At 36.9% G+C, this 15,624-nt stretch overlaps 1 protein-coding gene across 2 annotated transcripts in view; it reads right to left on the bottom strand.

Annotated features, from left to right (window-relative positions):
* Positions 1 to 15,624, bottom strand: part of LOC142144204 (gamma-aminobutyric acid receptor subunit rho-2-like) — a 71,021-nt gene that overhangs the window by 25,998 nt on the left and 29,399 nt on the right. For both annotated transcript variants that reach the window (XR_012689671.1, XM_075202771.1), the window contains exons 3-7: positions 8,639 to 8,706; positions 8,055 to 8,278; positions 5,433 to 5,515; positions 3,679 to 3,819; positions 1,398 to 1,550 (exon numbers count right to left, since the gene is read on the bottom strand). Coding sequence is in view for 1 of the 2 variants with exons in the window: in XM_075202771.1 (XP_075058872.1) it covers positions 1,398 to 1,550; positions 3,679 to 3,819; positions 5,433 to 5,515; positions 8,055 to 8,278; positions 8,639 to 8,706 (669 nt within the window). In the remaining variant the exon portion in view is untranslated. The remainder of the gene's footprint in view (positions 1 to 1,397; positions 1,551 to 3,678; positions 3,820 to 5,432; positions 5,516 to 8,054; positions 8,279 to 8,638; positions 8,707 to 15,624) is intronic.

Genomic DNA, 15,624 nt, shown 5'->3' on the forward strand with positions numbered 1-15,624 from the left:
TGTGTCTATATTAGGGAATTTAGACTGTAAGCTCCAATGGGGCAGGGACTGATGTGAATGAGTTCTCTGTACAGCGCTGCGGAATTAGTGGCGCTATATAAATAAATGATGATGATGATGATGATGTGTATAAGTACGCACCGGCTAAATGTTATTTGGCGTATGTAGACAGACAGAAAAGAGTGCAGGATACGCACATGCATATGTGCAATATAAAGGTACATCAGAACGCCTACACAAAAAAATATGTATTTTATAAAATAAATTAACAGCTCTTAATACTATAATCATTAATGAAAATAAGTGTCAAAAAATTATTATTTTTTAATAGTAAATACATAAATCAGGATGTCCTTAATGCATACTGTGCATATAATGTATTTTTATAGTCTATCTTCCTTGCATACATATGTTCTGAACTAGCTAGCGGGATGCATACATGTATTTTTTAAAACAAAGACTGTGCCGTGACAGTCATCACCAACAGTCAGCACTTACATATGCCCTGTAGCTGGTGCAAATTATACAGCTAAAAAACATGTACTTAAGAGAAAGCCAGGACATAAATCTGCTGCATCTGTGTTGGCAAGCCCTCTGCACACCCTTACTGCATATTTCATACGTTCATCCACCCCTTCCCTCCAGTGTTCCACCCTTCAAGCTGTAGGCAGTTGTAAGTATCATTTGCATTCAGACACGAATTGCATGCAGTTGGTTCATTGGTGTAAGCTCTGTTTCTGAGCATGCACAAAGCTAATTCTCCCAAGATAATGCATGCAAATGGACTTACGTCTTGAAGATGAATCAGACTCATTGTCCTTCCTTTAAATCAAAATACATGATGATCATGGAAAACTTCTAGCAATTTCTGGTATAAATTGCCATTCCTTATTTAATTAATTTATATACTTGAGGAGAGAGAGAGCCATGTTGATCTATATATTAACATATTGATCATACCACTGTTTGGTATTCTTAAAGATCATAGGAACACAATATCCTTGTTTTATAATGTGAAAGGGTTGGTACAAAAAAAGTAGGATAATATATGACACAAAAATTGGTAGAATTTGCTGCTCTTTCCTATATAACAGGGGTTTCAATGAACTTTGTTAGGGAAGATCCTATTTAATTTTTTTTTATTATTAAACTTTTTAATGGAGTAACACAAATGAAACAAGAATCATAAAGCATATCACAGAGTTCAAAGATAAATGTCATATCTGAGTACAGCATAAAAAATGAACAAATATATAATAATAAACAAGGTTCAAATGAATAGGTGAACAAAACATCATTGGTCCTAGATAATCTTTACCTAAATATTGTGTATAAGAAATCAGCCAAACAAGGTTGCATTCTGCATGTGATTACATATAATGCTTGTGCTGTCTTACCCAAGGAGACTCTGGCAGGGACAGCTCTCCGGTCTATCCAGAAAGAGACCCAGGACAGCATGACCATTAGAGTTGCAGGAAAATAGGTTTGCAGGAGAAAGAAGAAGATGTGACGTCTCAGTGTGAAGTTAATGTAAAGGCGATTATACCATCCTGTAAGAGAGAACATTAGCATCTATATAAAGAATGGGAAAACAAAGGATAGCAGATGTGTATTTATGGGAGCCATGGCTAGGAAAAAGGCTTTAAATTTGTCCTAATAAATGAAAGAAACGGCAAAGCTGAACAATGATTCACAATGAAATTATAACTACACACAGCAATGAAATTTACAGCAAGATGATCCTGGAAGTATATTACTACTGAAATGCCTCTTTGCCACATCAGTAAACAGCTAACATTAGTTCGGCAAGTCAAAACGGCTGGAGCTACCCCAGTGGAAAATAATATGTATTGAGGTCTTGTCATAGCGGCACTACATCTAAAACATCAGCTAATAGACTTCAGGAGCATGCTTACCCACAAAACATTTTGACTAGTGAAATCACAATCAAACCAATAAAAATATTAGTTGTATGGACAGGAAGTCCCATAGGCTCAGGATTCCTCCTATATCATATTATGCACCTCTTCTTTCCCAAATGCAGCCTCAAGCCTGCAAACTTTCTGTTCCCACACTCCATTGTGTTCCAGGATACCGGATACTGGGAAAATTCTCACACTGAACCATTATTATTGTAATTATCATTTATTTATAGTGCACTACAAACTTCTGCAGAGCCGTACATCGAAGATAGACATAGTTCAACTAAACAAAAGTTCACAAAAATGTACATAGCACAAGTAGAACTGAAAAACACAGGTAACAAATAGAAGTACTAATACAAGAATTGTAACATATAGCAAGACATGACAAGGATGGCAAGTGTTGCTAAAGGTGACAATAGAGGGGTAGATAGCAACTGGGGAAGAGTGGCGCGGGAGGCAACAAGAGGACGGAGGGCCTTGATCATGAGACCTTACAACCTAAATTGATTGGAGTGAAAGAGCTAGGGAGTGACACATAGAGGGGAAGGGAAGAAGGAGTGGGAAAGGTAGGAAGAGGTTAGGCAGCAGCATGGAAGGCTTTGGTAAACAGGTGAGCTTTCAGGGAGCGCTGGAAGCTTTGAAGGCTGGGGGAGAGGCTAATAGAGTGAGGGAGCACATTATAGAGAGAAAGCAGTGTGGCAAAAGTCTTGGAGGCAGGAGTTAAATCTGGTAATCATTTTGCCTTATGTTGTCCTAATAGCTGCCTATTAGGCCTATATAAGGCCTGTTTGGGTGTGGCTTACAAGCCATCCCTTGCTAGATGTGAGCCCCTATACCTGGGAGGACCTGCATAGAATGAGGTAACCTTGACAATGGGATGCAGGCTTAAATGATTTGATCAAAATATGAACCAATACCTCATGTTCTCATTTTGCTAGATGAACACACACATATGCAAGGTTAAGGAAAAGCGCTGACAACAACTGTCTTTTGGTTTTATATACATATAGGGCATTTATATTGCCATGCAGCTGGTATCATATATAATATGGGATTAACCGAGTGTGGGCTTTTTTCTTCTCTGATTATGTACTATTTGTGTCTGTTGAAAATAAAAAGACAGTCACAATGTGATGTAAGTGTCCCTTTAATATTTGCAGTGGAAATTAAGTGTTTCCCATAATTGATAGCCCTATCCCAGTAACCTACATGGTGTTGAGCTGCAATAATATACCACAGCCTATGTACAATTACACAGAAGAAAACCCAGTCATAGATATCCTTCAAATGTTTAATTATACATAGTGAAATAGTAGAAAAAGGGGACATACTGTGAAATTGGAAGTAGGAATACTGCAAGGAAACATAAGGAAGACTTCTTCATTTAAAGAATGATTGATAAATCCATGGAATAGTCTCCCAGAAGTTGGGGTGGACACTCCTACAGTAGAACAATTGCAAAATACATGGGACACACATGTTGCTATTGTTAAGACTGGATAGAAAATATTATAGACCCAAAAGAAAACCAAATCCCACAATAAATAAAAAATGAAACACACACAACAAATGGAAGACTAGATGGATCTTTAGGTTCTTCTCTTTCCAATTCTATGTTTCTATTAGCTTTAAAGGTTTAACAATACAGGAATTCCCAATGGAAAATATGCCTGATTTTAATTGTGCCTTATATTTATGTCCAAATATAGTATAATAATATATAAGCCGTATGTATTATAGTAGCTGTAGGTACCTGTGCTACTGTAGAAGGCAAGTCTAGATGTAGTATGGAATTTCTGAATCAAGAATTGAGATAATGAAATCTTCTCGTCTGTTTTTAAGGACTCATTTCCATTTTTCCAGTAAAGCATCAAATCTTCATCAGTATAGGCATCTTTAAATAAAGATAAACATATTACAATAACTAGACGTAATATGATGATCATTCATAGTGGAAGTACTGTATTATAAGGAATGCCCTCTGGGAGAGCTTAAAGACAACTCTTTTAGCTATATGTACACATGAAATTGTAATTATTTAAGAACCTCCACACTTAAATTATAAGTTGTATTATATAAAAGAGCTACTAATAATAATATCTATAAATACGTATAACTTTCAATGCTTTGAAGACATTTGAGATAATGTTGTGATTATGGGGGAAGAAATTTCCCCTATACACAATAAACTTCCTGTCAGTAATCTCTTTAAAGGACATTGCAATCAGCAAAATGGTTAATAAAAGATTAAAAATATATTGCAATTGTGAAATATCTAAAGTTTTGTTAGTTTTTTTGCTTCTTTCAATTTCCATAGTCCTCTATTAAGGCAGTGATGGGTAACAGGCGGCCCTCCGAGTCTTCATCTGAGGCACCCAGCTCCTTCCTGCTTTATTGACAGATTTGATTGTTTTATTTGTGTGCTATAACTTGTAATACTTGTTTAAAATGCCTGTTGATATGTTATTAAAGATAGGTATCTCTTTCATTAAATGTGGTGTTTTAACTTATTCCTGGGACTAAGGGTAAAATGCGGTCCTCTTGTAGGGTAGAGGGCAGCTGTAATAGCCCCCGAAGCATATTGTGTTGCCCATAACTGTATTAAGAAGTTACAGAATATCATCACTTACAATGATTGGAAAGAAGATACTAAACTATAAATTATATTTGATCCCGTGAATCTTTTTTCTACTGTTTGCCATAATTTTGTTCTGTCTAGGGGCTAGATTTACTAAGCTGCAGGTTTGAAAAAGTGGGGATGTTGCCTATAGCAACCAATCAGATTCTAGCTATCATTTTGTAGAAGGTACTAAATAAATGAAAGCTAGAATCTGATTGGTTGCTATAGGCAACACCCCCACTTTTTCAAACCCGCATCTTAGTAAATCTAGCTCTAAATCTTCACAAATAGTATCAGACACCTATAGATTTAAAAGAAGTAAGAGAAACACTTTACTCAAAATGATGTATAATGCAAAACAAATATTCATAATAAACGAAAGCAATAATTAAAGTTGGCTCAATTGGGAAAAACCTCAGGCCGAACTGAATTTTTGATTGTGACATGGAGGGATGTCTGGGTAGTTTGTTCAAATTACTCAACATAATGGTGCTCATGCTCCTGTTTGATTGTAAAGCTATAAAATTCCATTCACTTACATTTCCATTACATTTTCCATACCACCATTTCTAAATTTCCACATCAACTACTGTACGCAGTATTATATCATCTAATCCTAAGGATAGCCTGTTAAAAATTCTAGGCATATTTGTCTAAATATGTTACTCACATTCAATATTTACTACAATATAGATACCTAGGGATGTTATAGCAGCTCAAGCATTTTTCTAGAGCCCTTATCTTCTTTTATACTTTAATGTTGGCAAAAAAAATTAAAATCCTTAAATACAGAATTACCAAGTAATCAAATGGGAAATGCATGATGCAAAATGAGAGATAACATATGATGATTTCAAGCCCTTAAATAAATATAAAAGAATACCCACAGCTCTCCAGCTCCAAGGTACAAGTCTGCGTATCCAGAGGAAATCGACTGAAGTCCATGTTGCACATCGCCGTCACTGTGATTCTTTATATTAATGATTAAGAAATACAGTTAATACAGTGTGACTAAATACCTCCTTAGAGAAGTCATTATAAATATCTCAGGCAATTGTTTCCAGTAAAAAAAAGATTTGCACAAAAGCATTAAGTTGCCTTATGCATTCAAATTGCACAAATGTTTCTTATAGCAAAACGCATGGGAAATGTCTTCAGTTTCCCAAATTTAGCAGTATTTTATCTGGAAAAAAAACTAAAGTCTAAAGTCAAGGGAACATAGTAAAATTCTTTAAAAAAATAAGATACATGAAAATGCTAACAGTATACATCAAAAATGCTTGATAACAGAATATATTATTACTATACATATTTAAATAATGCTTTATAATATTCATTTAACTTATATAATTTATTGAAACAGTCACACCATTGGAAAATCTTATCTACTATAATCATAATTATTTTGTGGCTATAGTTTTATTTTACATTGCAAATAAATATAAACTATAGTCATTTATAAGCAGGGTTTATATATTTTCCAAATACAGGATGTTCTGTAAAGCATGTCTATATAGCTTAAGCACATTATTGCAAACTTGCTATTATCATATAGAATTATTTTTTTTTCATACTATATATGATTTTAAACTTCAGTGAAGTAGTTCTCCCTTTTTTAGATTTGATTTTATAAACTGGCTAAAAATCACTATCAATGATGGAACTATTTCGGGCAAATGTGGAAGTGTGTATGCACTCACGACCAGCAATGTAGGCAGATCTCTGTTGAATATGCAGAGTCATGACCTATTCAGCAGATGGTTATGACAGATTAAGAGCACAGAGCTGAAGGTAAATTGTGTACTGTAGATGTGTACACATAAATCTGCATGCTCATGTTACGAGTCGCGGCGACCCTCGGCTCGTCCTTTCTACTTGCTTCCTGTTGCTAGGTCCTGGCCATCACCGTGGTAATGGCTGGGATGCTCTCTCTGACAGCGCCATTTCCTGGCATTAGAGACAGCCGGGTGCGCACGCAGGTATAGGTTAATTTATTATGTATTTACAGCCAGGTGGCTGATTTACTTGACAACACATCCTAAATTCTGATTGGACATCCTATGTATTTACGGCAGGGAGGGCTTAGCCTCCCTGTCGGTTATAGCGTCCAGTCCCTGTTAGCTTGTCTACTCCTGTTGTTACTGAATACTTTGGATTGATTCTCTGTGTATGACCTTCTGCTTGATTTTCTTGATTTTGGATTGTTGACTTGTTGCCCTGACCTCTGCTTTGTTATTTGGACTACCCTTGATTGCCACCAACCTTGACTTCTTGCCTACACCTTACCACGTTACCTGCCTCGGACACTTGACCATGGCCTGTTCCTGACTTCGCTTACATCCTACCATCAGCCCCTTACCCGTGCTACGATTATATCCATAAGCTTGTACTATGCAGAGTTTAAGGCCTGGGAGCATCTGAGTACCTGTAAGCATGACAAGCTCTACGGGAAAGGTGGCTGCTATAGGTGAAGACCTCTACCACCTGTTCTACAAGCTTATGACAATAGCTGTCAGCCATAATAGCTCATCAGGACTTTCAGTCGTCGGTAAAATTGTTACAGAAATCACATCTGCAGCAATTTTCTGTAGTGTCTACCCCGCTTTACTTGCAAGCAATCCAGAAACCAGTTCTTGAGAAAGTTAAAAAACGAACAAAATGTTAAAAAAAAATATGTAATTGGTGTGGTAAACAATTGTTTACACTCAGAAACAATCACTAAGTGTTTCCTTCCACAGTCACTGTGAGAAGCACTGCATTAAATAAGGTAATGTCTGTGTGTGTATGTGTGTGTATGTTAGTGAATTTAGATTGTAAGCTCCAATGGGACAGGGACTGATGTGAGTGAGTTCTCTGTACGACGCTGCGGAATTAGTGGTGCTATATAAATAACTGATGATGATAATGAGATGCCAGAGGCAATGTAGGAAAGGTGGAATAAATTGAGGATGATGTTTCAAATTGTAGGGGAAAAAATCTTAATCCTCGTTGAGGATTATATTTAAATGTAATTAATGAGGATTATACTTTCTAAAAGTGCATGTTAAAGAAAACAATTATCCTTTGTTATGTTTATTTGTTTGAAAATATTCAATAGAAAATACTAGCTAACTTATTCAGCACAGACAATGTTGTTGCAGCACTTTCTTTATATTAATGTAGATAGGAACTTCCATACTTCTTGTCCTGCCTAGATAAAATTAATTATCATACATTGATATTTTTCAGATATATTAGTACTAATGTGACCCTCTGATGTACAAAACATTTTTATTTTTTTGGATATAAGTCATTTTTCAATATAATTAAATCACTTTAGTTGATGCATTTTTAATTTGAAATTGAATCGGGTCTCTCCATGAAAAATTACCCATAAGCATTTTGTTATTGGAGCTGGGTTACAAGTCCCCTCTGAAAATCACCTTGAATTACATTAGTTGCAAGAATGTGCTCTTTTTCTGTTTGGTTTTGGAATAACAATAGTAAATCACTTATCGACGAGAACTTACCTCATACTGTATAGCACATGTCCATCAGGATATACTCGGAGCATGATGTTATCTGTTGTTGTATCGTGAATGAAGGATCTTTTAGAATGCACAAAAAAGACATCAGGTACCCAGATCTTCTTTACAAGTCGGCTATCAAAGGTCATGCTCTTATTGGTGCTGCTAGGGAATGACAAGCGCTCATCTTTCCAGTAGTGTCTCAAGTACAGTGTCATCGTGAAGTCCTGAACATAGAAGAGAAAATAGTAACTAAACATGTTATTTGTAGACCCTAGGATCTCAACTGTTTTATGTGAACCTCAAAAGGTACCTCAGATAGATTTAAAGGATATATCAGACTGGTAAATGTAACTGAAAAACTAAATCCATTAGAATAAAACATTAGCATAAAAATAGTGCAAAAACGGTATTTTTAAACATAGCGTGGCTTGGTATGGTTGTACTTAGACTAGAATTTTTTAACATTAATAATTTTCTTTTAAAATCATAAGCGATCATTTAACACATATCAGAGAATAAGATAATATTGCTCCTTGAAAATTATGTTATAATACTACTCTAGCTTTATTTTAATTAAATCTTACCATATCAACTTCAGATATACTATCCAGACTCTCAACTTGCACATCGACCCCAACAGGTATTGCAGGACCTGCAGTAAAGAGAAATCAAGTATTTTTGATTATGTGCCTTATGTAATCTGTGACCTTCTACAACCTCAGGAATTGCATTCAAAACACTTTAGTCCATACTGTGAACAGGAATTGATAAGCGTGCATCTTGTTAAGGAGGTAATACAATGAATATTAAATATAAAAGAATTTGGTTATTTGTTTCATTAAAATTTAGACTGCTTCATTTCATTACAATGGTTCAGTCCAATAGGGATGAATTTGCAGATCTGCACTGCAAATGCTACCATTCATAAGTTTAAGTGATTACCAGCTAAACAGGTTTTACATTCTGACCAATAAAAATCAGGTTAGGCAGGGTCACTGGGCTACCTGCAATTTTTCCCATTAAAATGTTCCTAATAGGTTGCTGAGCCGAGTCTCGCTCCCCCCGGGCTAAAACTTGCCAGACAGCCCCTTTGTCTCAGATACATACTAGTGTGTCTGGCCAATTTGGGACACCGGCACTAGCCCTTGTCTCCTGGTAGCACATGCATCTGGAAGGCAACACTCAGAAATCTTTTTACATATGAAATCTAATTCAAAGAAAGTAGAGACTATGGGGCTGATACTAAGTTGGGCATACGCTGTTTTGATTAGTTTGAAATATTCTAATTTGCACTGTGCAAACACAGTAGGGTATCCATATGTCACTATGCAGAGTTGATAGCATCTGACACCTACCTCACCTCCTTATACAGGTAGAGGCAGAACGGGGGAGCATAGGGGCGTGCAAACACAGGCCAGGCACAGTAAGGTGTGTTTGTGTAATTGCAATGATGCTGACCTGCAGGAACAAGCAGATATGTCTGCCAGAAGTCATATCTTTTGCGGGTGCCTGAGCACTGGAGCAAAGATCGGTGATTATAATCGTCATCAGCAAGAACCTTTGCAAAAGGTAAAATAAATAATGGAACAAAACTAACAACAATAAACTATATTGCATCAATGGAGTTCATTGAGAACATGTATGAATGAAGAGCATTAATTATATTTTTGTGTAGCACCACTCAAAGAACAACGTTAGAATATTTGGCATTAAAAATATGATTTACTTTCCACTATAATTCAAGGTATGGGCTAGAAATTAGACAATGGGGTAGATTTATCAAACATTCTAAAAAGGAAAGGTAGAAGTGTTGCCCATAGCAACAAATCAGAGTCTAGCTATCATTTATCTTGTACATTTTATAAAGTGATATGTTCAACACCTCCACTTTCCTTTTTTAGAAAGTTTGAATTATCGACCCCATAGTTTAGGGAGAAGAAAGAATTACTGACACCTGTATATGGATCATGAAAGGAAATGGACCTTTACAGTATAAGAATACAAAACCCCTGTAAGACCTTTTATCAGTTGCAAAAATGTATTTTCAGGATATAAAATCAGGTTCTTAATTTTGCTCATGAAGGTTTGTAGATACTAACACACAAATGTTTCCATATTGTTGGCAATAAAGCAATGTGTACACAAAAACATGTAGCCAATTTACTGCAGGGGATGGGAAGAGCTAAAAGATCACAATGCTGTAAGCTGAGAGATCTTTTTATGACATGTCCAAGCTTTACTATTACGTGGCCTCTTTTCCATCTGTGATTCAATGCTATTTACATTTATGTAGCCAACAAAATCATCTGTACTAATAATAAGGTCATTCTTCTCTTGCAGCAGAATCACTGAAGCTGAAACACAATTGTACTAATGGTCTATCTTATTACTGTAAAGCATGTCATTCCCGGATATTCTGTGCAGTTTATTCACACAGGAATTCACATAGACATGACATCTCTTGAAGCAAGTTTCGTTTACAGATCTTAACAGTCATGATGTATCATTGTGTTTTATATCCTTTCATCAACATGTTTACATAAGGTGGATGAGGGTATGATCTAGTGTTATACTGTTATCCTACACAGGCAAAGAAGCACCGAGCTAATGATCTGAAAAGAAAAATGACAATAATGGACACAAAAAACCTCCCACTTTACATATTATCTATGGATATCATACTTACAATAAGTGTCTATTTTATTAGATACACCTGTACACCTGCTTGTTAATGCAACTATCTAATTAGCCAATCATGTAGCAGCAATGAATGCATAAAAGCATGCAGACATGTTCAGGAGATTCAGTTGTTGACCAGATCAAGCACCAGAATATGGAAGAAATGTAATCTAAGGGATTACATTTGATTACTGTTGATGTCAGACAGAGGGGTAAATGTATGAACATGCGGGTTCTTCAACACCCGCGTGTTCAGCGATTAAATTTCAAGCGGCGCTGCATTGTAAAGGGAAACTCCTGATTTATTTAAGCCATTAAAAAGGTGGTACTAAAGAAGTAGGAGGTTGGACTTTGATATGACTTTTACAGTGCTTTTCTGCTATGATGGGTGCTGACCATCAAGGAACAAATCTGGATGTCTGGGGTGTGCTTCATAAATGAGGTTCAGTGATTGTCATCTTTTTTATGTTCATTTAGTTTCTTTCTGTTTCAATTTCTCATCATTGTATTGGTAGTTACTTTGTGGAAGACACCCAATGCAATCAAAACCATCATGCAGGAATTAGTTAGACAGTTACTAACATTGCTTTTAAGTGTAAAAGTTGCACCTAATCATAGCAACTAACCAGACTCTTCATTAAATTGTCTAATACTAAGCAGATATGGTGCAAATTTTGCACCTTAATGCAATATTATTAAATGAGCATTATGTAGTGAAACTTGGTAATTTATGGTATAATACTGAAGCTCCAACTGTAAAGAGACTTGAACTTAAGATTTTCGTGTACATTGCATGATTGTGTAGTGGTCAGGGCCGGATTAACCATAGGGCTAACTGGGCTACAGCCCAGAGGCCTATGGCATCCAGGGGGCCTTGAAAGTGCTCAGCAGCAGTATTGATCGGTCGGGGGCGCCCCCAGCCCGATCAGTGCTGCTGAGCACTTTCACTGCGGTCCTTCTCCGGCGCGCTGTAGTCTCCTTACTGAGGAGATCTCGTGAGTCTCACTCTCGGATCACTGGGGGGGGCCTTCACGGGGGAATGGAGGCCCCCTTAGCCCAGGGGCCTCCATTCCCTTAATCCGGCCCTGGTAGTGGTATGCGTTGTTGGCTTGCAGTGTTGTGGTTGAAGGTTTGATTCCAGGCAGGGCATCATTTGCATGGAGTGTGTATGTTGTCCCTGTGTTTGCATGGGTTTTATCACAGAGTCCAGAAACATACTGGGTAGGTTCATTAGCTTCTGAATAAATTGGACCTAGTGTGTGTATGTTGTTCAACTGTGGTAGATATTAGTTTTGAAGTTCTACTGGGGCAATAACTGATGTGAATGAATAAACATATATAATTGTACAGTACTGGATAATATGTTGAAACAATACGCATTAAGGATAATAAAAGTAACATAATAATTCATAATGTAAAATCAGCAAGCATATGAAGTGGATGTCTATTATCAACTCTTAGCCACTAGCACCATGTTTTTAAATAGCAATGTATAACTGATGTGTTATTTTATATTTTTATTCCTATTATTTTTTATTTTTTTTAGCTAATCTGTGATTTGGAAGCATCTCATGTCATGTTTTTCATATCGCCAGCATCAAAGAGGATTTGTTCATTCAAGTAATCAGAGCACTGTTCCCTTACTCTTGCCTACCCCTGTATCTAAAGCTTTCCAACAACTGCTGGGTAATGAGATATACTTTACCCTTCATTCTCATTTTCTAAATTATTTCAAACAGTTAATCTCTTTATGTATCTCTACAAACTGATTTGATATCTGCCTTAATCTCTGCCTGGCCCAACACAATGCAGTGCAGTTATTTCTGTTGACTGCATTATTATTGTAACACACAATTGCATATACTCTGCCATATTAAATTATTACAACTTCTGTTTCTTCATTTAACCTTTGTACTGAGTGACATTACTTACATGCCATTTGAATATTGTGAGCTTAATTGAAATTAAAAATGGCAAAACACAGGGCCTGATTCTTTAACAAATGCAAATGCCGATACATATCATGCTTAAAATCTCTCTGCGCATGCCCAGAACCGGACCATACGCCAGAGAACGCAGCAATGTCCAATTCATCATTGAGCACAAAGGAACCATAGGAAAGCCTATGATTTCACAGGCGCATAGGGTGGGGAAGTGGCATATGTCCGTAGTCGATGTAAAGTAAAGACGTTCCCCAGCAGATATGTGCGATCCGAGATCCATCGTATGCAGAAGTACGCTGTTTTTCAGACTTAAGGTTTGCACCTGCTCAAGTCTAACTCACGGTTGATAGTGATAACCAAACACAGCAATTCACTAATTTGACAATTCACCTGCAAAACTGATGCCACTCCTCTCATTATACAACACTGTAGAAGACTGACTGAGGGAGATTATTATAGTGTTGTTGTTATTATTATTATTATTATTATTAATATTAATAATAATAATAATATTATCATAGATTTGTAAGGAGCCACAGTACTCCGCAGCACTATACAGGAGGGAAAACAGGACATACAAGGCAGACAAATAAATGCAGACATGAAAACAAAGGGTACAAGACTCTGCTCATTAGAGAGCTTAGGGCACTGGTGAAACAAGAGGAGCAATTGTGGCTTAGAGTGGCAATTGGGACAGTTGTGAGGGTGCATTAGTGTGAATAGTATCATCAGGGATAAGTTCAGTTTTAAAAAAGAGATGGGGTTTTAGAGAACATCTAAAGATTGGAAGGCTGTGAAAAAGCTTGATTGGGTGTGGAAGAGAATTCCATCAGTGGGGAGCAGTATGGGAGAAGTCTCCGAGTCAGTCCAGATTAGTAGCAAGTCATCAATATAATGGAAGTATGCTAGATGTTTCATTTTGCAAGTTGATAAGTATTCCTCCTCTAGTTTAGCTATGAAAAGATTAGCATACTGTGGTGACATCTTACTACCCATGGCACTTCCCATACACTGCAGGTATATGTCTTTCCCAAAAGAAAAGTAATTACGATTGAGTACGAACCTGATCAGGTGCAGGGTTGGCTCAGTGGCTAGACTGTTTTTTTCAAGGTAGTGTTGGTAGTGAGACTCCACATTCATAGTTGCCAGTATTGAGCCTTCTGGTAGTGGACCCAGGGCTGAAAGTTTGCAGAGAATGTCTGCGGTATGCTGGATATAGTTGAGTGTTCGTCTCACCAAGGGTTTAAGAACATTCTCTATCCAGACAGAAATATTTTCCGTTAAGGTCCCAATACCAGAAATTATTGGTCTCCCTGGATTTTCTTCTTTTTGTATTTTAGGTAACATGTAGAAGGTACCCATTTTTTTGATTGCATTGTAGAGAGGATGAAACAGTGTTGAGACCATTTATGATCTTTATAAGTTCTTCTGTGTATTGTTTGGTGGGGTCTTCCATAATCAGAGTGTAGTATTCTTTTATCTGAGAGCTGTCTGTGTGCTTCCTGAATGTAATCTGATGTGTTCATAATTACTACAGCTCCTCCTTTGTCTGCTGGTTTAATGATGATATCGTTGTTAGATTTTAATGATTGTATAGAATTCCTCTCCTCCACATTGAGATTGTGCGTCACTTTGTGGTGTTTGTCCAAAATCTCAGATTTAACTTTTTTTCTGAAACAGTCTATATAGTGATCCATAGTTTGGCTGTGTCCCAGCCGTGGGGTCCAGTTTGTCCTCTTTTTCTTTCTAGCATTTTCTTGTTGCATATCAGTTTGTAATGTGATATCTGTTTTGTCATAAAAGAATTCCTTTAGCCGCAATCTTCAGAAGAATTCCTCCACATCACTGCAAAACTGAGCCGTGTCGAGTAGTTTTGTGGGACAGAATGTAAGTCCTCTGGATAAAACACTCTTTTCCACTGTGCTTGGCTCATATTGTGAGAGGTTCACAACAGATGACGATGTATCCAAACTGTTATATGAATTTTGCTTTTTGTCTGTCACATTGAGACCAGCTTTCATCATTAGTCTGTCGAGTTTCTTTTCCTTATTGGTGATTAGGTGATGTTGTAATTTATAAAAGAAATCACGTAGTACTTTCCTGGTTGGATATGACACAGGTCCCTGTATTGTGGTATTCAGGGAATTAACCTTATCTTGGATAGTTCTCCTCTTATAGAAAAGTCCAGTCATTCAGTTGATCTGTAGCAAAGTTTTTGTGAGAAGTGAGTATTAAAGGTGTGTCGCGTTGGATTCCTGATCATGAGGCCTTTGGGAAATAGATTCTTTTTTTTTGCATCTGGATAGGAAGATGATGTCGATGTTCAGTTGTGCCAGTTTCTTCAGTAAGTTTTTAAGATCTATCTGGGTTTGGTACATTGAGGTATCTTCCATTATCAAAATGTGCAGACCTCTGAACTCGTAGGACTTTTACTCTTCCATCTATAATGGAAACCTCCTTTTTATTACTTTAGCTTATCCTAATGATGCCCCCCCTTACCCTGTACAAATTTCTTGAAGTTACATCTCTTAAATGTTGTGAATTTTTCTCAGTCGTTCATTTGTAAACTTGCCTGATGAAGGGGCCTCTGTGCTCTGAAAGCTAGCAAATATCATACTTTTTTTTGGTTAGCCAATAAAGGTATCACTCCTATAATACTTTTGTCTTCTTTGACATGAAAGAATTTAACATCACACCAGTATTTACAAAAGTCTTTTGTCCATTAATATGCATGTTACGCTGACAATCCTCCCTCCTCAGTCTATTGAAGCTTTTTGAAATGTCTTCCAGACAACAACATTATAGCCACTATCACCGGACTCTGGATCCAGCAGCCTGATGAGGGAGGGAGGATGCCATCTCTGTCGTCACTGCAATGTGCAAATTACTGGACAAGAGGACCAAAACCTTTGGAAATTAGATTAGTAAAGAAACAGGTGGGAGAGTTG

This window comes from Mixophyes fleayi, chromosome 3 (genome assembly GCF_038048845.1).
Source record: "Mixophyes fleayi isolate aMixFle1 chromosome 3, aMixFle1.hap1, whole genome shotgun sequence".
Classification (NCBI taxonomy): Eukaryota; Metazoa; Chordata; class Amphibia; order Anura; family Limnodynastidae; genus Mixophyes; species Mixophyes fleayi.